Genomic DNA, 24,764 nt, shown 5'->3' on the forward strand with positions numbered 1-24,764 from the left:
GGTTCATGCCCCGGTCCGGGAAGATCCCACATGCCGCGGAGCGGCTGGGCCCGTGAGCCATGGCCGCTGAGCCTGCGCGTCCGGAGCTGTGCTCCGCAGCGGGAGAGGCCACAGCAGTGAGAGGCCCGCGTACCACAAAAAAAAAAAAAAAATCTAACATCCTATGTGTGCTCACAGGGATAGCTTGGACTCTTATACTCACATGATAAGAATTTTGACACTCCAGCAATATGGCAAACCAGATAAACTGAAAAAACATCCTACAGCAAGCACCCAGAGATGCTACATATTACAACAAACATCGTTTTACATATATAGGTGATCTTACAAGAAAATAAGGGAATCATTAAGCCAAAAGATGGAGAGAACTGAACCCTGAGTGGGAAGCCAAGGGCTCTCCTGTGAGCCTCTGCCAGTATCAAGAATGTAGAGGCCCAAATTTTAACGGCTTCTGTTTAACGGGCTGCAGACCCTTTCTTCTGCACCAGGTGAGGGAGCAGAACTGAGACCTCTGCCTAAGTTCAGTATCTTGGATGGAAGAACTAAAAGAAAAGTTGACTAGAAAAAGAAATCCGTTTTCTGACTAGACAAGCTTTTATTTTTTTAACTGTGAGTCTCCCCTCATGCTGTTGTGAGTTTGAATTTGCTCTACTTGCCCAATCAAAAAAATCCCAACAGGACAGGTTAAAAGTGCTTTGGGATTGGTGGTGTCTCAGGGCATTCAGGGTGACTGAAACTCTATTTTAAAGTCATATACTTTCAATTCAGGTCTTTAGGATTTTTCCAGATTAAGATCAATCAAATATGAAGCCACAGTAAAAATTACCACACCCATAAGGATGCAAGTTACCATGAGTAAAAGTCAGCATAAATAACACAAAATGGAATAAAGCCCTCAAATAGTAAGACTCCAGATATTTGGAATTATCAAATATGGAGTATAAAATATATATGCTCAAATTATTTACAGAAATGAAGGAATTAAAATGTGCAAGGAATGAAAACTATCAGCATGACCAAAAGAACTAAATAAAACATTTAGAAATAATTAAAATTTTTAAATGGCAGATATGAAATAGGTGACAAGAGATTCAGTGAGCTGTAAGATATATCTGCAGTTACCCAGAATGCAACACAGACAAATAAATGAAAAAAATGATAGGTTAAGGAACATGGGGAGAAGGAAAGGGAGGACTAACAACATAGAATTAGAATTCCAATAAAAGAAAATAGGATGGGGAGAGACTAATTCAAGAGGGGTTAGCCACGAATTTTCCAAATGAAAGATATGAATTCTAAGCAGGATAAATGAAAAGCAGTGTCCCCTATGATACACCATAATGAGGCTACAGAACAGCAGAAACAGAGGGGAGATTTTTCAATCAGCAAAGAGATTACCTGCAAAGGACTGACAGACTAAAATATACTTTTCAACACCAACAATGGAAGCTAGAGGACTGGAATCGTAACTTCACAGAGCTGAGAAAAAATAGCTCTCTACTCAGAATTGTGTACCTGCCCTAAATTACATTTAAGATATTGTGAAACAAAACCTGAGAGAATTCATTGTAAGTAGACCTTCATTAAAGGTGTTTGGGGAAGAAAGAAAATGATTATATAAGGCGAGCATAAGATTCAAGAAGGAATAGTGAAATAAAATCAGTAAACATACATTAAAATAAACGTTGGCTATATAAAACAGTAGTACCTCTTTTGCATTTAAGAGAAGATGGTTGGAAGGGATTCAAAATAAAGAATTGTTTCTACTGGTTTGCAGAATAACCCACATGCCTATAAGCCTTTTAGGCAATGATGTAGAGAGTGATTTACATTTTTAAATGTATAACTAATTTTTAATAATAATAAGCTAATAAAAATTATCTTTTATGTTCATGGTTCTTTTTACACTTTCAGATTGCTTTATATATTTCAGTTCTTACAGGAGTACCAAGTTGCATTGGGATGTGAAAAACCTAAGACTAGGTTCCCTAAGAGAATCTGATAGCTGAGTATAGTAGTTGTTTTAACACTAGCTGCTATAGCCAACATGAGGCTTATCACAGCAGAAATTTATTTCTGACTCAGGTGAAATCCAACACATATTCCTGTTTGACAGCTGACCGTCCATATGGTCATTCAAGGGCCTAGTTAGGCTCCCTCCATTTTGTACTTCTACCATCCTTCAGGACTTTGGGGACCTCTGCATTCAGCCAGCAGGTAAAGAGAATGAAGCTGATGTATGAGAGGTTTGTGGAGCCAGACCCATGGAGTGACCCATGTCCCTTCTACCCACATACCAGTGGCCACAACTCAATCTTAGCCACACCTACCTGCAAGAGAGGTTGGGAAATGTCTTCTGTTCTCCAGAGGAAGAAGGGATGGCTGGTCAGTCCCAGCCACATCTGCCTGCGGTCTCTACTACCCTTACCACACAAGTAGAACCATGTACTGCCCTTTGCCAGTTAAACATCTTCCAGTCACCGCCTGGCTCACGGTCCAGGATCTCAGGGTGCTGTGTAGTCCTCTCCAGCAGGCCTGGGTGTAGCTCCTCACGGTCTGGAAACAAATGAGTTACAAAGGAACGTTATCTGTCACCCCCCACCTAGCCCCTCCCAACACACGTACACACACACAATGGTAGAAGAGAGGTCCATCAGCAACAGGCTCCATTGGGAAAAGGAGACAACGGAGACATACAGCAGCTACTGGTCTGTAGCAGTGATGTCCTGCATTTTCTGGTCCCCTTGCCTGGAGTTGTGAGAGGTTTGTCTTTTGATCAGACTCTGATCCTGCCCTAGGAGAGGAACTCCTTTTGCCATTGCTTATGACTCCTAGCTTCACCCTTTTGTAGGCTTCTCCTTGGCCATTCTCTGTAGCAGTGTCAGGAGTAGGTGTTGGGCCATATACTCTCCTCAGAAGCTGTCCAGCTTTCATAGCCTGCTTCCAGCTTCTGCACATCTGGGGTCCTGAGGGCATTGTACGACAGTCGGAAGCTTCTTTATTCCAGGCCTGTGGTTCCGTTGGCAGTATAATTCCCTCAGACGTGGACTTTTGATCCCCCAGGTTCCAGTCAGTTCCATGTGCCTGTGACTAATACTACCACAGTTCTTTCTTAGACAGAATCTTGAGCCTGGTTTATTTGATTCCTGGCCTCAGTGCCTTTTCTCAACTAAATGGAGGCACCTTGAGGCCATGAAGCTGAGATGGGAAGTACTTTTCTCTTAATTTGTTCTTTGCTGCAATGCTGTCTTAATGGGCCTTTGTGAATCTTATTTCCTGCTGTTTGGAGTCGAAGAAGTCAGCTTTTCCAGTCCTTTAAAGCCACAAATCATCACAGGAGACAAACTTTACCAAATGTTTTGCCACGTCATTACATGGATCTCTCTCTTTCCAGCTTCCACTTTCAGTGTTCTTGCTGCCTACTGCTAAACCAATACCAAATATGTTAGATTTTTGTTATAGCAACACCCATTTCAATACCATTTCTCATGTTGGTTACAGTGACGCTGTTATGTAAGTCCTGAAGTCTCATGGCTTAAAGTACAAAGTTTTTGGTTTTTGCTGGTGAAGTCCAAAGTGAATGTTCCTGATTCACATGGTAGGTCAGGATCCCACATTCCTTCTGTCTTGTAGTTCAGAATCCTGTGCCTTCAGTGACATACGGGGAAAGGAAAAGGAGTTTATATATCTGAGAGTTCATATGGGCCGGGCTTGGAGGTGAAGTACATCACATCCTATTGACTAGAATTGTCATATAGCCATACGTAATCGCTCAGAAGGCTAAGAGATGTACCCAGAGAAGAAAGGAAATAGGGTCAGTGAACAGCTAACCAGTCTTGCTGTGTTAGGCTAAAGACTCATTTCTGCTCACTGCAAGGTTAATAAGAGCAAAGCAGGTTCGCAAACTTCAGGACCATCATCCACAGTAAGAAATACTTCACAATCTATCGTTTGTACATATTAATGTATATAGAACTAAAACGGAACTTTCCTGAAACAATGTTTAATCTTAGTAGTTGTGATGCACTTTGATATTTTCTATTTTATTTTTTAAACGCTGTCATAGTCCACTGAATGGGTTTTGTGATGTAGGTTTCCACACCTGTGATCTAGAATTTTATGACTAGCTTTCTGCCTGTAGCTTGAAAAACACTGGTTAAGGTTAAGTATAGGGGGCGAACAATTTATGAAAGTATTGATACACATCCACTGCCATTTCAGGACACCATAATGTTCACTTGCTAGATGTTTTTTAAACCCCATGTTTTATTTTGGCCCAGAGAGAAGCATAGTCACGAAAAATTATGGAGATAGAAGTGGAGACATCAAAATTTGGGTCTAGCAGTCTCCCTAAGAGAACTAGGTTAAGGTCAGTTTTTGCTGATATTCCTCTGTATTATTAAGCTGTTATAGGTGAGTGGGTAACGTTTCACGGAAGTTGAATGGTGACATTTTGCTTAACCTTTTCTGTTTCCACAAATGTCTCTTCTTTTATTGTAGAATCAAATATTGGTCTTATAACCTTTTATTTTTTAAAACAGCTTGCTGCTGGTTGCAGGGGGGACAGTTTTAAAAATCTGTGATTTTGGTACAGCCTGTGACATTCAGACACACATGACCAATAATAAGGGGAGTGCTGCTTGGATGGCACCTGAAGTTTTTGAAGGTAAAATGGCAAAAGCATGATATGACTGATAATCTGCCTTATTACTCCATGTAAATCCAGTGTGTTTATGGCTTTGCCCTGTTTCCATGGCTTTATTTCTGCATAGTATATAATTACAAGATATATACTAAAGTCTAAGGAGGTATTAAATAAATATAGCCTTAGATCTTGAATCTCACAGCAAGATCTAAGTTATCTAGCACCCTCTATGAAGTTCAAGCGTACGTACGGTTGATCCTCATTCTCAGGTTCCATAACTGCAAAATTGCCTACTTGTATCCTAAAATCAGTACTCATAATTCTTTCATAGTTATTCACAGGCGTGCACAAAGCAGGGAAAAATTTAGAGTCACCCAACACACACCTTCCCAGCTGAGGTCAAACAAGGCAATGCTCTGCCCTGTTGTATCAGTTCTCATATTTTATCACTTCTGTGACGTATTTAGTGCCTCATTTTTTTCCTTTTTTTGTGCTTTGTGTTGATGATTTCACTGTTTAAAATGGCCTCTACGAGTAATATTGAAGTGCTTTCTAGTGTTCCTAAGTATCAGAAGGCTGTGATGTGTCTGACAGAGAAAATACATGTGCTAGCTAATCTTCATTCAGGCATGAATTACAGTGCTGTTGGCCATGAGTTCAATATTAATGAATCAACAATTTATATTAAATGAGGTGTTTTAAACAGAAACACACATAAAACAAGGTTATGTATTGATCTGTTGACAAAGATGTCAGCTGATCAGTATAGGAGCCCAACCCTGTAATTCCCCTAGGAGCAGATGATTCAGTGTTCACTAATTCAAGGTGCACAGCAACTTTGTAGAACAACACTGGGAATAATGAGGATCTACTGTGCTTTTTGTTGGTTTCCTAACGATTAAGAATTAGCAGTTTAAAGTTTAAATGAGCATGCCTTAGAAAGAATGCAAGGACCACAAGTAAAGATACTAAGGATCTTAAGTAAAGGATAAGCTTATGCTTACTTTGTTTTACGTCTCTGTGTCTTACTGAAGTTCTAAAAGAGTGGTCCATAAATTGCATATGAGGTTTCTATATAAAAACATCAAAAACATCAACTTATCTTTTAAATGAGAAAAGTTGAACTGAAGATGTGTGATCCATATGTTAGGAAGTATGAAAGCCCATAAAATTCAGAAACATTTAATAATCAGATTCTGATTTTGACTTATTTTTGATGAATTTAAAGTTTTTTGTTCTTTGTTTTTAGCCACCAAGAGAAAAAAATTTGCTATTCAGCTGGTCACTTGAGTGGAGCTATTTTGCCACAAAATTCAGTTAAAAAGTTAGTGGACAAGCCAGTGTTAAATTATATAAAATTAAATAATGCCGCCTGTTTTCAAGTTTGTATACAGAATGCATATAATTGGCATTGTTTTAAAATTATTTGTTTATTTAATGTGCCTTTCTTTGAGTTAAAATAACACAGTTATTACTGTAGTATGGAAAGCCGAAAGATTTGTTTATACAAAAGATCCCAGAAATAAAAGTTGCTGTTGATTGTTTAGAGCAACAAAGCTCAGACTGTTAGGCTATGTAGATATCTTCATTTCTGAAAGATGTCAGCACCTGTAGCCCAAATCAGATTGTAAAGTCATTGTAACTTACAGTGCACTGCCTAGTGCCTTTGTAAAGTACATGCATAGCTATTGCTATAATAATTGGTCACTGTTATAGTGGGTTGTTCGTGGGTTTGGGGGGTTTGTTTGTTTGGCTATTTAATTGTGCTGATTCACCAGCCAATTTAGTAATCATATAAATTTTGCTGCATAATCTGCTTACTGTAAATTTGTATTCATAGTTTTTCCTGCTTACAACTTATTTTTAAGTTTGCAAATTAATAATTTTATCTCACCAGATATTTTGAGAAGAAAATCTTAACACTAGATCAGAAATTTTTTCTGCTTTGATAGTAGTATTATCCATCAGGAGAATTGGAGAAGAACATTTAAGATTAAGAAATTATAGAAAGGAGTGTACAAATGTTTTATACCTTGCCCCAGAGAAAATATAAGTCTAAATAAATAAAAGATAAGGTCTGTGTTTCTTCATGAGAAGGTAAAAAATGACCAGCTTTCTAAAGTGGATTTTTTTAGTGCATTATTAATACTTAACTCATTTTAAAAATGTATTTATTGCAAAGACTTGAGGTCTTCAGAAAGAGTAATTTCTCAGCTCTACATGTGGCATTCTCTTGTTTTTGTACATGATGCTCATTCTTAAAATTTATGAAAGCAGTTGCTTCTGTTAGTCATGTGGGGAAAAGTCTTGAAATTTTACTACCTTTTTTTTCTAGGTAGCAATTACAGTGAAAAATGTGATGTCTTCAGCTGGGGTATTATCCTCTGGGAAGTGATAACACGTCGGAAACCCTTTGATGAAATTGGTGGCCCAGCTTTCCGTATCATGTGGGCTGTTCATAATGGTTTGTGAAAGTTTTTTCTTCAGTATATTTTATTCCTACTTGGAAATTGTTTCTCCCCCAAAGAAGACCATTTATCCCTAATATTAAAATACACAATTTCTTATTACCAGTCTCCAGCCCTCCCCCCTACTCTAAAAATGGGCAAGGGCTAGGAGCAGTCCTGGCTTTGCACAAAGCTGAGAAGGTCTGCTGGCTGTGCTCATTAGGGAAAGGCCATCAGTAGACAGCCAGAGCCAACTGCCTCGGTTGGCTCTCTAGAGGGGACAGAGAAGCACTGGACTGGACTCTCTTGGAAAAAATAAAATTTAAAGATTAAATTAAGAAAATCTCTCACATGGTTGAGATAATTAGGGAGCTATTGCCTTTTTCTCCTTAGGAAGCAAGTGTCTCATTGAGGAGAGAAAGCAAAGCATAGTACGGTAATTCCCCTACATACGAACGAGTTACATTCTGAGAGTGTGTTCTTAAGTCCAATTTGTTCATAAGTCCAACAAAGTTATCCTAGGTACCCAACTAACACAGTCAGCTATGTAGTACTGTACTATAATAGGTTTATAACACTTTTCACAGAAATAATACATAAAAAACACAAAAAGTAAAGAAAACATTTTAAATCTTACAGTACAGTACCTTGAACAGTACAGTAGTACAGCACAACAGCTGGCACACAGGGGCTGGCATCAAGTGAACAGGCAAGAAGAGTTATGACTGGAGGGGGAGAGGAGGTGGGAGATGGTAGAGCTGAAGGATCGTCAGCAATAGGAGATGGAGGGCAAGCTGCAATTTCACTCATGCCTGACTTGACGGAACGCACGTTCGCATCTTTGAAAGTTCGCAACTTGAAGGTTCACACGTAGAGGACTTAACTGTAATAAGGGTTGTTACTTAGCTATTCATAAAGGCAAAACACAAAGTGTTTCACATAGTCTTTCTTTTTATCTTCTCATTCATTCTTATGAGGCGAGTACTATTATTGCCTCACTTTACAATTTTACACATTAGGGAACTGAGACCTAGAGCAGTTAAGTAACTTGCCCGAGGTCACAAGAATATATGAATATAGAATATATCCTCATTAATCAAGTTACTTCCCAGTTGCTTTGGGAAAATAAACTTTTCATGAAGGGAAATTGCTTAACCTTCTTCTAACTTTTAACATCACTCTCTGTTGTTTAATTTCTATCACTTGATTATAATTATTCTGATTAATGGCATTTTTAACACACTGTTCCACACGTGATAGAAATAAATATCTGCCTCACTATTTTGATCATTCATAGACATGTCAAGCAGTCATCTGAGTAATCTCAAGTGTGTTTACCAGTTTCCTATACTACTGTTCATTGTACTACCTTTCTTGTCATTGTAGGGAATGCTAGAGCATTGACCGGGACAGTTTGTTTTCTTTTTCTGTCAATTGTCAGTAAATAATTGAATGTCCATGAAGTAAGGAATAAAAGAACTAACTTATTAATTGATAAATTTACAAAGATTTCATTATACTTGAGGCCTTCTTTAAGTTAGGGACCTTACTAATGATATTACAGTCTTGTTAATTACACAAAAGTTGGCAGTTTTCAGCTTGTGAAATGATTGATTCACAGCAACCCTAAGACCTGTCTCCCACAAAAGAGCCATTTGGAGGTCAGTGAGTATAACACCATAGTTGATGACTTGACATATGGAAGATGATTTTTCAAACACATATGAAATTGTTACGATAAATATGAAAATATAGTTCAAATAAGATTACCTCAAACCACCATTTTATTCTTAATAAAATACACATTAAGCCATTATTATTTGTTAAAAGAGTGTTTATAGCAAATGAAATATTATTAACTCTCAGTCATAATGTATATAAAAATTTTAATTTGGCTTCTCAAAAGGTGTAGCTTCTACTTTATGAAAATATAATGTTAATCCAAAGGACAAAAAATAGGTACTTTTAGTCCTCCTAAAAAAATCTTAAATTACAAGATCTGTAAAATAAATAACACTTCAGAAATACATATTTTTTAAAAATTTCCACCATTCTTTGAGTAAATACATTCTTTTCTCCCCTCCTCTAATTTTCAATTGTAGGTACTCGACCACCGCTAATCAAAAATTTACCTAAGCCCATTGAGAGCCTGATGACTCGTTGTTGGTCTAAAGATCCTTCTCAGCGCCCTTCAATGGAGGAAATTGTGAAAATAATGACTCACTTGATGCGGGTATAATCCTTCTTTTGAGGGGCTTTGGGTTTAAGGGAATTTTGTATATACTGACTTATAATGGGGTTTTAACATAAAGGGACAGTATTGGTTCTTTTTTTGCTTTATACTTATCTGTATTTTCCACGTTAGAATGGGTGTTCTTTACTCATATAATCAGAGGAGGAAACGTTATTTTGAAAAAAAAAAAAAAAAGAACTAGAACTAGTTCTTTATAATTGAAAGATGGCAAGACTAGGTTTCTGGACATGCTTTTTCCTTCTGCTTAACTTAGTGGACAGATGTGTTTGTTTCTGGGCCTGTTGCCTTATCTGTAATGTGAGAGAAGTTGAATTAGGTGATCTCTGAAGCCTTTACAGGACTTACGTATTTTATGGCCCTAATACTTGCTAAGTTTTAAATTTTCTTTAGTAGAGATCTTTATCAAGCAGTCATTTATGTAGTGCAATAGAGAGGTTGCATTCCCAGACACATTTATCTAAGTGATTTTTACCTTTTGGTTTTTCATTGCATATTTTCAGCTTTTCATTTGCCATTAAAAAGTTAAACTTTCTTCTAGGCTCTGTAGAGTTTTGGAATTTAGAAGGACCGTTTTAAATGATTATTAGAATTTCCTAATCTATAAATCAAACACTTTTAGAATTATTTGAATAATTTTAGGCCTCTGGTTTTTGGTGCACTAACAAATCTATCAAGTGGTACCTTGACTTTAAAAAGTTTATGTACTTATGAAAGTGCCTAATTTCAGAACAATTTGCTAAGTAGAAGAATTTTTCAATCTCTTTAAATATAGATTAATTTCCTAAATGGCCCAAAATTTAGTTTTTTCGTTCTATTGAAAATAACTTAGGCAAACCAGCTTGAACTAATCTGATTAAAGCTTAACTGCATATTTGGATACTAGCTATATATAGAATCCTAGGACCTGAAGATATGTTCATAAGAAGACAGCTCAGATACCTTAAAACTTCGGGTTACATAAATTGTTCACGTTTTAACTGTGCTTTTTTGCGCTTTGTCTAATTTGAGAAGAAAACCTTCCTTTTTTTCCCCTAAATTCTAATTTTCACCCAACAAATATATCCAGTATTTTATCTCCAGTTCATAGAGGGACATTCATAATCTATCCTTGATATTTAAAATATAGGCTCTAACAAATTATGGCATACCGTTTCAGTTGTCAGACTAAGTCATTTCAACAATTTGGAGGTTTACATCACTGCTGTGAGAACATAAATATGCTACATATAATTATGAGGAATGATACTACTGTATTTCATATGTTCCTCTAGAGGAATATTGGCAGTTTTCTTTAAGACTATCTAGACTGTGTAAATAGATATGTAGGTAGATCCATGGCATTGGTAATAGTTGAAATTCAGAAGAGTAGGACATTGTAGTCTTTGTAAAATCAAAACCTTAGGTATTTACAAATTCAGTGTATCGCTTAGTGAAAATAAAGCAGCAATTTTTGCTACATTCAAATCTCAAAAAGGAAGTAATTCAGATGTACCTTTCAAGTTAGTTTTCGCAAGATTTAATTTGTATTAAAGAAAGTTTAAATTGTTGTTTACTTTTTATATATATAGTACTTTCCAGGAGCAGATGAGCCGTTACAATACCCGTGTCAGTATTCAGATGAAGGACAGAGCAACTCTGCCACCAGTACAGGTAAATGGATAGAGTAGAACAGTAATAACCTAAATTTTTGTGTCTCTATTCCCATGAAATTATAATCAAGAAGCAATGAATGATGTCCTCATTTGCATTTTTTTTTTTTTTTTTTTTTTTTGCGGTAAGCGGGCCTCTCACTGTTATGGCCTCTCCCGTTGTGGAGCACAGGCTCCGGACGCGCAGGCTCAGCGGCCATGGCTCACGGGCCCAGCCGCTCCACGGCATGTGGGATCTTCCCGGCCCGGGGCACGAACCCGTGTCCCCTGCATCGGCAGGCGGACTCTCAACCACTGCCGCCACCAGGGAAGCCCCCTCATTTGCATTTTAATTGCAGATTGACTGCAATTTGAATTTCCAGGTGCACCATTCTTCATGCAGGTACCCAGATTAAAGAGTTGCTGAAGACCTGTTTCCAAGTCCTGAAATTCTTACACAGTTATATATAAAAAGATTGGATATTATATTGCTGTGAATGTCATTTTTTGCGGTACGCGGGCCTCTCACTGTTGTGGCCTCTCCCCTTGCAGAGCACAGGCTCCGGACGCGCAGGCACAGCGGCCATGGCTCACGGGCCTAGCCGCTCTGCGGCATGCGGGATCCTCCCGGACCGGGCACGAACCCGTGTCCCCTGCATTGGCAGGCGGACTCTCAACCACTGCGCCACCAGGGAAGCCCAATGTCATTCTTTATTTGAAAAATAGTTCTTAGATACTGCTAGGTTAAATAGTATCAGAAATTATTGTAAATATATATATGTATTGTAAATATATATATCATATATATAAATATGTATGTCATATGTATATATATACACACATACATACATATATACATAAAACAACGTATTTCCTTTATCGTGAACACCCTACTTTTTGGTCTTTGTAGAACAATCTACAGAGACTCTTATTTAAGAAGCTGTGTTTTAGTACAGGAGTTCCTCAGCTCCATAGTTTGTGGTCATCAAAAAAGATAGTAGAGGGACTTCCCTGGTGGTCCAGTGGTTAAGAATCCACCTTCCAATGCAGGGGATGCGGGTTCGTTCCCTGGTCGGGGAACTAAGATCCCACATGCCGTGGGGCAACTAAGCTTGCGCACTCGAGAGCCCAAGCGCCACACCTAGAGAGCCCACGTGCCGCAGCTACTGAGCCTGTGTGCCACAACTAGAGATAAGCCTGAGCGAAGCAACAAAAGATCCCACATGCCACAACTAAGACCCGACACAGCCAAATAAGTAAATAACTTTTTTCAAAAAAGCTCCCCCAGCCCACTCTCCCCACTGCCTGTATCTGCCCCTCTGCTCTGCACTCTCTTCTGTTGCTGTGGCTGAACTGTCCGTGCTCCTAGCCAAAGGCAGACCTGTCTCCTTTGTGCAGCAGATCCCATCTGCTCTTCCTAGCAATTCTTCCCTGTCTTGCATCATCAGTTTTAGCCTTTCTACTGGGATCATTCTCAGAGCATATATACAGTAGTCCCCTCTTGTCCATGCTTTCACTTTCTGTGACTTCAGTTACCCCTGGTCAATTGTGGTCCAGAAATATTAAATGGAAAATTGCAGAACTAAATAATTCGTAAGTTTTAAGTTGCAGCCATCTTGAGTAGCATGCTGAAATCTCGCTCCATCCCGCCTGGGACGTGAATCATCCCTTTGTTCGGTGTATCCTGTCTTCTTGGTTGTCAGATCAACTGCCGAGGTATCACAGTGCTTGTGTTCAAGGGACCCTTATTTTATTTAATAATGGCCCCAAACACAAGAGTAGTGATGCTGGCAACTCGGATATGCCAAAGAGAAGCCATAAAGTGCCTCCTCTAAGTGAAAAGGTGAAAGTTCTCAACTTTAATAAGGAAAGAAAAAAAAATCATATGCTGAGGTTGCCAAGATCTGCAGTAAGAACTTCAATCTGTGAAATTGTGACAAGGGAAAAAGAAATTTGTGCTGGTTTTGCTGTTATACCTCAAACTGCAGAAGTTACAGCCACGGTGCAGGATAAGTGCTTAGTTAGATGGAAAAGATATTACATTTGTACAATAGGTAGTACAGTTTGAGAGACCACATTCGTGTAACTTTTATTATGGTATATTATAATTGTTCTATTTTATTGTTAGCTACTGTTGTTAATCTCTTACCGTGCCTAATTTATAAATTAAACTTTATCATAGTTATATATGTATAAGAGAAAACACAGTATATGAGGGTTTAGTACCATCCAAGGTTGCAGGCATCAACTGGGGATCTTGGAATGTATCCCCCCAGGATAAGGGGGGACTGCTGTAGTCTGTATTTGTATTTCTCTAGCTTCTCTCTTGCCATTCTCTCTTGTGCCCACTCCATTCAGTCTTTTATTATACCACTACTCCAGAATTGCTCTTGTCAAGGTCACCAGTTATTTTCACATTACTAAAATCTAAATGAATGATTTTTCAGTTCTCATCTTTTTTGATTCTCGGCAGCCTTTGACACAGTTCATTACTCTCTACTTCTTTCAGCACTTTGAGTTGATCTCTAGGATACCATACCAGCCTGGGTTTCCTCTTATGTCTCTGGTCACTTGTTCTCATGTTTTCCTATGCTGTTTATTCCTCATCTTCCCAACCTATAAACGTGAGAGTGCTCAGGGCTCAGTTATTTGGCTCTTTGCTTATCTATCTAAATTCATTTCCTTGGTAATCTCATCCAGTGTCATGGCTTTGTAGACCATGTATTTGCCAGTGTTTTGCTCCATCCCAGACCTGAACTCCACACTCATATATCCAACTACTTGCTTGATATCTGCTAGGAACTCAAAATTACCATTTCCTAACTGAGCTCACTTCGAAGTCATTCCTCCCGTGGTCTTCCCCATCTTGATTAATAGCCACTGCATTCTACTAGCTCAGGCCAAGAATCTTACAGTCATCCTTGACTATCTGAAGACTAGGCGTTTTGGTTCCCTTTTTGTGCTCTCCTTAAGTTTCATTTAAAATGGGTTTGTTTGGGTATCTTCATTAGCTTGAAAAGTCTTCAATTTTATTTCTATTTATGTCTTGCTAGTTTAGAAAAGAATTTAAATTGCATCTTATTGAATGAAGCATTTGTATTATTCCCAACCTGTAGTCATAAGTGTTTCTGCTTTCCTAGGCTCATTCATGGACATCGCTTCTACAAATACCAGTAATAAAAGCGACACTAATATGGAGCAAGTTCCTGCCACAAATGATACTATTAAACGCTTAGAATCAAAATTGTTGAAAAACCAGGCAAAACAACAGGTTTGTTTTGTTACTAAAAGTAAAATCTTTTGGTAACCTAACCAGTAGTCATGAGCATTATACTAACAAGTTAATTGTTTGTCATCTTCCACTATACAAGTCCTGAATCTTGTTCCTGAAACAGACAGGCAAGCTTAAGAGTAGAGATGTGTAATGATTTTCTCCTAGAATTCACTACCAGTCAAATCATTTCCCCTTCTGATGATTGCTGCCTTTGCCACCTGTGCAACTCCCGCCTTACAGTGATCCCTAACTTGAACGGTTGATGGTTACAAATGTAAAATGCGTATTCCTTCCCCAGTTAAAGGAATTGTTCTAGATCTCTCATTTCTTTTTTTTTTTTTAACATCTTTATTTGAGTATCACTGTTTTACAATAGTGTGTTAGTTTCTCCTTTACAACAAAGTAAATCAGTTATACATATACATATGTTCCCATATCTCTTCCCTCTTGCACCTCCCTCCCTCCCACCCTCCCTATCGCACCCCTCTAGGTGGTCACAAAGCACAGAGGTGATCTCCCTGTGCTATGCGGCAGCTTCCCACTAGCTATCTAATTTACATTTGGTAGTGTGTATATGTCCCTGCCACTCTCTCACTTTGTCACAGCTTTAGATCTCTCATTTCATATTATCCAGATTTATTATATTTTTGCTATTATTGGTTTTAAAACATTTTAAGGAGCGATTTTATTCATCTTGTCTGATGGATTTAGGTTAACCAATATTTGGGGCATTTAACTCCCAGCTCTAGTGACCAGCCTGTCCTAAAGGCCAGTATCTGCAGCTTGTTCTCCCTCAGCCTTACAGCTCCCTCTCCCTGAAAACTTTCTGTTTCTTTCAGAACAGAACCCCTAAGAATCCCAGTTGGTATATTCCTCCTTCTAGGCTGTCCAGGATTTTTAAATATAAAGAGCTTTAGTGATTCAAATGGACCTGTATTTTTAACAGAGCGAATCTGGACGTTTGAGCTTGGGAGCTTCTCGTGGGAGCAGTGTGGAGAGCTTGCCCCCAACCTCCGAAGGCAAGAGGATGAGTGCTGACATGTCTGAAATAGAAGCCAGAATTGCTGCAACCACAGGTAAAATGAAAATAAAAGTCTAAAGAGGAGTGAAAATGGTAGTTTCAATTGCTTCAGTAGTGGGGATGTCAGTGGTTTTTTTGTGCGTGTCCTAAATTTTGTTTAAAGTAGGAAGTTAGTTTACAATATACTTCCTATGCTTCTAGCAAAAAGTGTCTCAAATTCTAAATAAGGAAAGCATGATTTGTAAAATTATTTGGATTATAAAATATACCTTCCTAATTACAGATTTTATCAAATGTAATTCAGCTCAAACACGAGCTGAAAATCTAAGTGAGAAATTGAAATTTTGCCAAAACCAGGATGTTTTGGAGGATATTGAGTGATTCTACTAGAATTTTGTGCTGAACTCAAGTAATAGCAAATGTTTTGTTTTGAAATTAGCAAGAAAATGTACTCCAGATCCAAATATAATTTGGCCTTGCTATCTGCTGCTGCTCCTACTTTCAGTGGCAAAAGGTAGCTAAGTTTATGATTAATTCTTTTAATTGTAAAATAAAAGATCACGGTAATTTTATTTGATCTTGAAAAGCTAGCATTTATATTCCATTTGTCAGAAAGACTGGTCAGCACAAAAACAATTACATGTTTTGTTACCTGAGTGAACTTCTAACCTTTTCTAACCAGGGTCATTTAGTAATGCTGGGTTAAATTGTTTTCTTTCTGATTCCCCCAGGGGTGGAGAGGAACTGATTACAAATACATTTCTATTGTGGAAAATGTGGAAATATAAATAAAAATACCAGTCTTCCATAATTGTCCCACTCAGAGATAAACAACATTTTTGTGTATTTACCTCTAGTCTTTTAACTACATATGTGTATACAAGTATATTTCCAAGTGTATTACCTATTTTTTTTTTTAACTTAGCTAACCAGGTTTTTGAGTTTTGTTTGTTTGATTTTTTTGTTTTTGTCCTCTTTTTTTTAGGCCTTTATGGTTTTTTTCTAAGTAGAATATTTTCATTTTGTGTGAAGCTCTTTTCAGAAAGAAGTTGTCCAGAGGACCATCCTGACTATACTTGTCTTCAACTAATCACTTATTTTATCAGTTAGTATTAGAATCAGTTAGATATTACAGAATATCCAAAATAACGGTGTCTTTAAAATATGAGCTTTATTTTTCACACACAAATCTGGAGGTAGGCTCCATGATCATTAGGTAACTGGGTTTCTTCTGTCTCTCTGTGTCATAATCCCTATTGTGTGGCTTTCATCCTGAAGGTTACTTTGTACTCCATAATGGCTGTTACAGTTCCAATCATCATATCCACAGTCCTGGCATCAGGAAGCAAGAATTAGGGGAAGGGCTCATGCCTAGGCATTTTTAAGGAGCTTTCCCATCATCCCATAGTGATAGGGTCAGATGGGAAGGAAGAGCCCTGTGGCTCCATGGGAAGGAAGGATCTGCAATCTTTTATCTTGGAGCATTGCTGTCCTGAGTGAAGTTGGGGTTCTGTTGCTCTGGTGACCAGGAGTCTCTGCCACACAGATGGGTCTTTAGAAACAATCAAGTTGAATGGAGGTCACCAGCCACTGTCGAGCTTTCCTGGCCTCCATGAGCCACAAGCATTTCTGTGTGGAGTCGGGGTGTCACAGCAAAGCGCCCAGTGAACAGTGTACACAGGAACACATGCTTACACTTCGGCAGCCTTTTTCATTTCAGGACTATCATTCAAGTTAGACCTGCCAAATAGTGGTTGCTACCCTGAAACAGGAAATGCTCTGTAATGTAATAACAGTAATTTTATATCTGCTTGTGTCAATTTTTTTAGTCAGGTACTGGTTTATAAGTATTCTTTACAGAAGTGTTATTTCACTAGATTAAAGATAACCACACATTTGAATTACCCTGTCCTTTCTCTGCCTAAATGTAAAACAGATGGTTGAACATCCATTGGTGAACTGTCTTACTTTGAAAGGTTCATATTTTCCAGCCTTTCAATACTTTTCAAGTTTAGCAGGAATATACCCTAAACTTTGGAAACTACAATAAATATTCAGTTTACCAGAAGTATGTTTAAATATTTACAATTATAAAAGCATAAACATTTCATACTTTGATTCAGTAATTATCATTTAATCACTGAATTTTACTTTATAGCACACTTCAAGAAACACCTAATTGGACATATATTCCTGTGTTTGTTCATTTAAAACAAATATGGCAGCTTATTTCTTTTTAACTCCTCTTTTCCTTCCCAGTTTCATCCTAGACCCCCCCATTGCACTTCAGTGGTTTCACTTAGGTAGATTATTTCTATGAACATGTTTGAAATCTAGCTTTCTCATTATCCTGCAGCTTTGTTTGTCTCGGCCCTATTTTTTTTTCCTGCTAATTAAAGCCAGTATGTGAAACATCTTGTATTGGTAGTTGTTTGCTCCTTAATCACGCCTTTTCTAAGCATGGATGAAAAGTTAGATAGTTCTGCATGCCATTCTGCATGAAGTGTTATTAACATAACTATTTGAAAAGTATTCTGTTTTTGTTCATCGTTTTCTATTACTATTTGTAGTTGTTTGCATGTATACTGTATATATGTGTTTTTGCAGCCTTTTCCAAGCCTAAACGGGGCCACCGTAAAACTGCTTCATTTGGCAACATTCTGGATGTCCCTGAGATCGTCATATCAGGTATCATAGACCACCTGAGTCGGTCTAATAGCTGTGGAACTGGAATAATGATCCCTGGTACTTAAAAAATGCTTCTTGCTCCAATTTGATAGAACGTGAAAATAGATACCTTGCATGCAGTCATTAGGGAGACAGATTAAAAACTGTGTACGTTTATCTACACTGAAGTGGGCTTGACAGGAAACCTCACATCTCCAAAACCGAGGATAAAATAGAAGGTAAAGTGAACGTTTTCACGGAAGGGAGAATACCAGTCCAGAATTCTACCAAGTTCCTCTCATCTTTTAAGTGAGTGGAAGAGCTGAACCCAGACCTTTTTTGCACCCAGCAGAAAGAGGAAACAATCCTTTAAAAATATTTGTTGTCCTTCGCTCCTTTCCTTCCTTTGTTACTACTTTGGGGCTCCCTCTAGGCGTTCTATCCCAGCCTCTTTCTGTTGGGAGCAAGTGAAATATGAAGTGGAGAAAAGAGTTGCTAAATACCGTTTTGCCTTAACCTAGAAAACAGAAATGAAGTAAAACTAAATGAGATTTGCTGTTTTGTTTGGTATCCTGCCAAAGAATTATGGTCAGTTCTGATTCCTGTGTATTATCAGGAGAATCTTCTTGCAAATTACGTGTTTTTATACCTAACTCACACATGGTACCTCCGTGTCTCATATTGGCAAATTGCTTTTATTTCTTATGGTGATCATTTCACAGATGCATCTAAATCACCATTTTCAATAGAAACTTAAATGGTATATGTGACCTTCAGTATTGGTTAATATATGTTATCAAAATCATTTATTTACCCTTCTGCTTTAGGTTTTCCTCCACCTCTTCCCCTGAAATTTTGACAGGGAAATATAGTTTTCCCCACACAATCATGGGCGTAGTTAGGTGAATGCTCCAACACACTGTCCTTTGCCTGTGATTGTGCTTTTAGCATAGTATTGGATTATATCTGAATGCCTAGTAGTCCTTTTCTCCTCCAGTAAACTGAATCCTGAGGATAGAGACCATGCCTTTGTGATTTATTATTGATGGCACCAGCAGTATCTGGCTCAGTACCTCACACATAGTGTTTAGTAAATATGTGCCTATTACATAAATGAACAAACCATTATTGAGCTCCAGCGGCTAGGAACTATGATACATGTAAAATTTGTATATAACAGATATGTGTAAAATATAAGTTATACAATTCTTAAGGGCCATTTTGTCTATACAAAACCATTTTATTTCTAGAGTAATTAACTTTTATTCTAGTTATCAAAGTGGTTTACTTCACAACATTTTCACTGTTGCCATTCAGAGAATACCGTTAAGCGTTTCTTCACATAGTAATTTTATTTATTGAGTCATGAGCTGCTTTCAAAATTAGTAAAGTACTTAGGATCATTTTACCTCTACACTGAAAGGTCGCAAGTTTAAGGGAATAATATTCTGACTGAAGAAGTGGCAACATTTAAACATACATCCTGCTGAGCTGTGATTATCTTAAACGTTTGAGGGAATCAGGAAAATTTAGGCAAATGGCACAATAATCTTAATCCGGGTCTTATGGGTAAGCATTAAGAACAGATACACCCACACATAGTGGGTGAAATAGCCAATGGTGTACAACATAACGAGGGAGAGAGAAGAGGAGAAAGAATAATAGTCTCAGTGGTTCTCCTCCAGGGTGCATTTGCCCCCCAGGGGACATTTGGCAACATCTGGAAACATTTTTGATTGTCAAAACTAATAGATGCTACTGGTATATGGTGGACAGAAGCCAGGGATGCTGCTACACGTTCTGCAATGTCCCGGGCAGCTTCCCACGGCCAAGTATTATCCAGCCGGAAGTGTCAGCAGTGCCAAGGTTGAGAAACCCTGGTTAGATGTGCTGTGTGGCCTATAAAGTAGTTTAAAGCACATCATCTTAATTAACCTTCGTAAGTCTTATAACTAGGTTATCAGATAAAATTATAGCCATTTTACAGATGAAAATCTTAGATCTGATGATGTTGAATGGTTTTCCCAGAGTCACACAGTCAGGATCCCATCCTAGATCTTCTGATGCCAAATTACATCCGTGTTCTCTTGTTTTGTTAGAGTCAGAGAAGTTAGAATAATTCTGCCTTGCACTTCATTAGGGTTCGTATTAAATTTAAGTGAACTCTTCAGCCAGGAGATGCTTTTTTATGACATTGGATACGTACAGAGTCAGGAAAGCTTAATTCTGCTCTAAATTGCCAGGGTAACAATGCTGTTCAAATGGAAATATTATTCGGTAATACATTTTATTTAATATTCTTGTTGGGTTTTTTCCCAGATATTCAAGCATTAACCTAATCAATTTCACTTCCTTTAATAAAAGGATGCAAGCACTGGAATTGAAACAATTGGACATAAAAGCTAAACATTAATTTGTTCTTAGGTTATATGTTAAAATTAAACATAAAGATATAACCCGTGCTTTGGGAATATCTCAAATGTCTTACATGGCCATTTTAATTGTAAAGGAGGATGAAATTTAATTCCCCCAATTTTTTAATACCTTCTAGAATTTTTTTCCTTGAGGTTGGTTTCCCTACAAGCTCTGTGGTTATATTACTAGATACTTCTTGATATATCCAAACTGGCATTAATTAGCATTGGATCCCATTTGTAAGCATTGTTTTTTAATATAGCTGTACTTTTTATCTTATCTGTTTTGGATAAGTAGTATCAATAATATTTTCCTTTGGCGAAGTGTAGTATACTGTCGAATGTACCTCTTGGAATAAACGGCCTCTTTTTAATAGGAGTGCTCATTTAAGCATCACATAAATTTTTATGTGTATTTATTGGCCATATACACATGTATCATTTCTGAAGTGTTTGTTGTTTCTTGCATTTTTTAAAACCTTACCAAGATTTAAAAGTTTTTAAATACACACTGTTACTCTAAAGATTTTTTTTTAATACATCTTTATAATGACTAAAATGCCTAACCTAGTCATAGGGTCAACAAATTTAAATCTTGTGTTTTGCTTGCTTTTCAATACTATTATATACTCTGTCACCAACAAATGAGGAAGAACAAGCAACTTACAGCTAACACCAATATTCATCAATTTAACAGTCTCCTCAGGTCGTGCAAAAATGGACCTTTAATACCTCAGGACTTCCTATGGATCAGACTACACAATTTTTTGTACCCCTTCTACCTTGACCCCGGCTCTAAAGAGGTATTGGCAAACTTTGGTATGCATAACCCTTTTTTCCACTTTCCCCTGCCCACAGAGAGTGGCTATAGATCGATCTGGCTTCTTTTTACCAAGCAAGACACATAATTAAGAGCAAATTACCAATAGAGTATGACATTTTGCTAACTCTTCATTTGTGAAGAAAGTTCTGCCCAATAACTGTGTGCTACCTAAGCAAAGTTAATGTAAATGTAGAAGTCTCTTGCCCAGAATTTAAACCATTTGATCTATAGTTTTCTAATCCGTTTGTTTATTGAACATTATAAGACTTCCAGGAAAGGAAATAGGCTTTCTTAAATGTTTTCCATTAAAACTTGGAGTTTTAAAAGCATAGTCCTTTCTCCTTTTCAACCAGTACATTTTAATTTGTATTACTTTTATTTGAAGAAAAGAGAATGGGTGGCATATTATTGGATTGCTTTAAATGTTTCTATTTTTTTTCCTTCAAGACTTTAATAAGAACATAGATTTTTGTTTATTCAGTTCTTTTACTTGTATTTTAGAATGCTTTGACCAAAGAGCATTACGTACTGTCTTACGTACTGTTCTTAAGGATTTGATAAAGAAGATTGAATATGCAAATGTTTTGAGTCAATCTTGTTAATATATATAAAATATTTTTGCCCAGGTCCCTGAATTTAATTGATATTTCTTGTTTATAATATTCTTGAAGCTGAAAAGAAACTTTACGAATCCTTACGATTTCAGCTGCATTTAGATCTCTTAACTGAGAAAATTTTAATGACTATTCATTCACTTTTTATTTCAGTCAGGTACGTTTAGATCTATTGTATATTGGGTATTTTCCAAAAGTAAGTGTTAATATATAGATAAGTAGAATATGGAAAGGGCCAAACATAATATTTAACAGAAAGTAAATGGGTAGTTAGCTTTCTAATATCTATGTGTTGTTTTCCTCCTTCAGAAGTTTCAAATATTTTAGGTAATTTAAATGGGGGGGCTGGGGGTGGAGGGGAGTGGTGAGGACCTTGTAGAATGCTGGGCAGCTGGAGGCCGAGATGCTGTGCAGAGACACCTGGGCACCACTTTGCTTTTTCCATCAGGACGGAAATATAACCTTCTAATACTATATTTGGTTCAAGAACCAGTAGGTACTGTTTGTAAACATTCCTATAACTGTATGTACGTAAATTATTAGAGCAATTCTTCCCCTTTTTAAATAGTGTAGCGCCAATATGAAGAGACCATGAGGTAGAAAGAACTGAGCTTTTCTAGATTTTCAAGTTCCTACCTTGCACAGTGTCATTAACAGCTGTAAACCTTTATTTAGGGACACCGAGGCCCAAGGAGAGCTCTACTGAGATATACTATACCTGCTTCTGCCAAGGGTAGCCACCACACCTTCAGCAGAATTCTTTATTTGTGGCTAATTAAATAAGGAAGTGCATCTAACCTAACAGTGAATATTTAGGTAGTCTCTTTGCACCATATTGTGGTCTACCAAGATCACTTTTTTTTTATCTAAATAATTGAACTCTAATCTAATAAAGTAGGTTTATTAGAAAGCAAAACTCATCAATAATAATTGCTTTCCTTTGGTAGGTGGGAAAAAACCCACCCTAAAGGAGCGTTTATTCTAAGAAACCAGCCAGGTACTTCCCTGGCGGTCTAGTGGTTAAGACTTGGCCTTCCAATGCGGGGGGTGCAGGTTCGATCTCTGGTCGGGGAGCTAAGATCCCACATGCCTCGCAGCCAAAAAACCAAAACATAAAAAAAAACAAAAAACACATGCCTCGCAGCCAAAAAACCAAAACATAAAAAAAAAAAAAAAAAAACCAGAAGCAGTATTGTAACAAATTCAATAAAGACTTTAAAAATGGTCCACATCAAAAACAAAAAAAAAAAAACCAGCCAGAATTGTTAAAACTAGGAAAGGAATATGAAACTTGTGCCCACTTTAATATATATATATATATTTTTAACATCTTTATTGGAGTATAATTGCTTTACAATGTTGTGTTAGTTTCTGGTTTATAACAAAGTGAATCAGCTATATGTGTAGATATATCCCCATATCCCCTCCCTGTTGTGATTCACTTCGTCCCAGCTTACCCTTCCTCCTCCCCGTGTCCTCAAGTCCATTCTCTATGTCTGCATCTTTATTCCTGTCCTGCCCCTAGGTTCCTCAGAGTCCTTTTTTTTTTTTTCCAGATTCCATATATATGTGTTAGCATACAGTATTTGTTTTTCTCTTTCTGACTTACTTCACTCTGTATGACAGACTCTAGGTCCATCCACCTCACTGCAAATAACTCAATTTCATTCCTTTTTATGGCTGAGTAATATTCCATTGTATATATGTACCACATCTTCATCCATTTGGATATTGTAAATAGAGCTGCAGTGAACATTGTGATACATGACTCTTTTTGAATTATGGTTTTCTCAGGGTATATACCCAGTATTGGGAATTTTGGGTCATATGGTAGTTCTATTTTTAGTTTTTTAAGGAACCTCTATACTGTTCTCCATGGTGGCTGTATCAATTTACATTCCGACCAGCAGTGAAGAGGGTTCCCTTCTCTCCACACCCTCTCCAGCATTTATTGTGTGTAGATTTTTTGATGATGGCCATTCTGACCATGTGTGAGATGACACCTCATGGTAGTTTTGATTTGCATTCTCTAATGATTAGTGATGTTGAGCATCCTTTCATGTGTTCATTGGCAGTCTATATATCTTCTTTGGATAAATGACTGTTTAGGTCTTCTGCCCATTTTTGGATTGGGTTGTTTGTTTTTTTGATATTGAGCTGCATGAGCTGCTTGTATATTTTGGAGATTAATCCTTTGTCGGTTGCTTCGTTTGCAAGTATTTTCTCCCATTCTGAGGGTTGTCTTTTCATCTTGTTTATGGTTTCCTTTGCTGCGTAAAAGCTTTAAAGTTTCATTAAGTCCCATTGGTTTGTTTCTGTTTTTATTTCCATTTCTCTAGGAGCTGGGTCAAAAAGGATCTTGCTGTGATTTATGTCAGAGTGTTCCTCCTATGTTTTCCTCTAAGAGTTTAATAGTGTCTGGCCTTACATTTAGGTCTTTAATCCATTTTGAGTTTATTTTTGTGTATGGTGTTAGGAAGTGTTCTAATTTCATTCTTTTACATGTAGCTGTCCAGTTTTCCCAGCACCACTTATTGAAGAGACTGTCTTTTCTCCATTGTGTATTCTTGCCTCCTTTATCAAAGATAGGGTGACCATATGTGTGTGGGTTTATCTCTGGTCTTTCTATCCTGTTCCATTGATCTGTATTTCTGCTTTTGTGCCAGTACCATACTATATTGATGACAGTAGCTTTCTAGTATAGTCTGAAGTCAGGGAGCCTGATTCCTCCAGCTCCATTTTTCTTTCTCAAGATTGCTTTGGCTATTTGGGGTCTTTTGTGTTTCCATATAAATTGTGAAATTTTTTGTTCTAGTTCTGTGAAAAATGCCATCGGTAGTTCGATAGGGATTGCATTCAATCTGTAGATTGCTTTGAGTGTATAGTCATTTTCACAATGTTGATTCTTCCAATCCATGAACATGGTATGTCTCTCCATCTGTTTGTATCATCTTTAATTTCTTTCATCAGTGTCTTA

General features: G+C 37.4%; 1 protein-coding gene across 3 annotated transcripts in view; it reads left to right on the plus strand.

Moving 5' to 3' along the window:
• MAP3K7 (mitogen-activated protein kinase kinase kinase 7) overlaps positions 1–24,764 on the plus strand; it is a 69,912-nt gene that overhangs the window by 21,050 nt on the left and 24,098 nt on the right. For 2 of the 3 annotated variants that reach the window (XR_003681529.2, XM_007126228.3), the window contains exons 6-12: positions 4,542–4,666; positions 6,981–7,109; positions 9,195–9,325; positions 10,915–10,996; positions 14,115–14,245; positions 15,195–15,324; positions 17,877–17,957. Coding sequence is in view for 2 of the 3 variants with exons in the window: in XM_007126228.3 (XP_007126290.1) it covers positions 4,542–4,666; positions 6,981–7,109; positions 9,195–9,325; positions 10,915–10,996; positions 14,115–14,245; positions 15,195–15,324; positions 17,877–17,957 (809 nt within the window). In the remaining variant the exon portion in view is untranslated. The remainder of the gene's footprint in view (positions 1–4,541; positions 4,667–6,980; positions 7,110–9,194; positions 9,326–10,914; positions 10,997–14,114; positions 14,246–15,194; positions 15,325–17,876; positions 17,958–24,764) is intronic. The other variant, XM_007126229.4, reaches the window with a different exon arrangement.

This window comes from Physeter macrocephalus, chromosome 10 (genome assembly GCF_002837175.3).
Source record: "Physeter macrocephalus isolate SW-GA chromosome 10, ASM283717v5, whole genome shotgun sequence".
Classification (NCBI taxonomy): Eukaryota; Metazoa; Chordata; class Mammalia; order Artiodactyla; family Physeteridae; genus Physeter; species Physeter macrocephalus.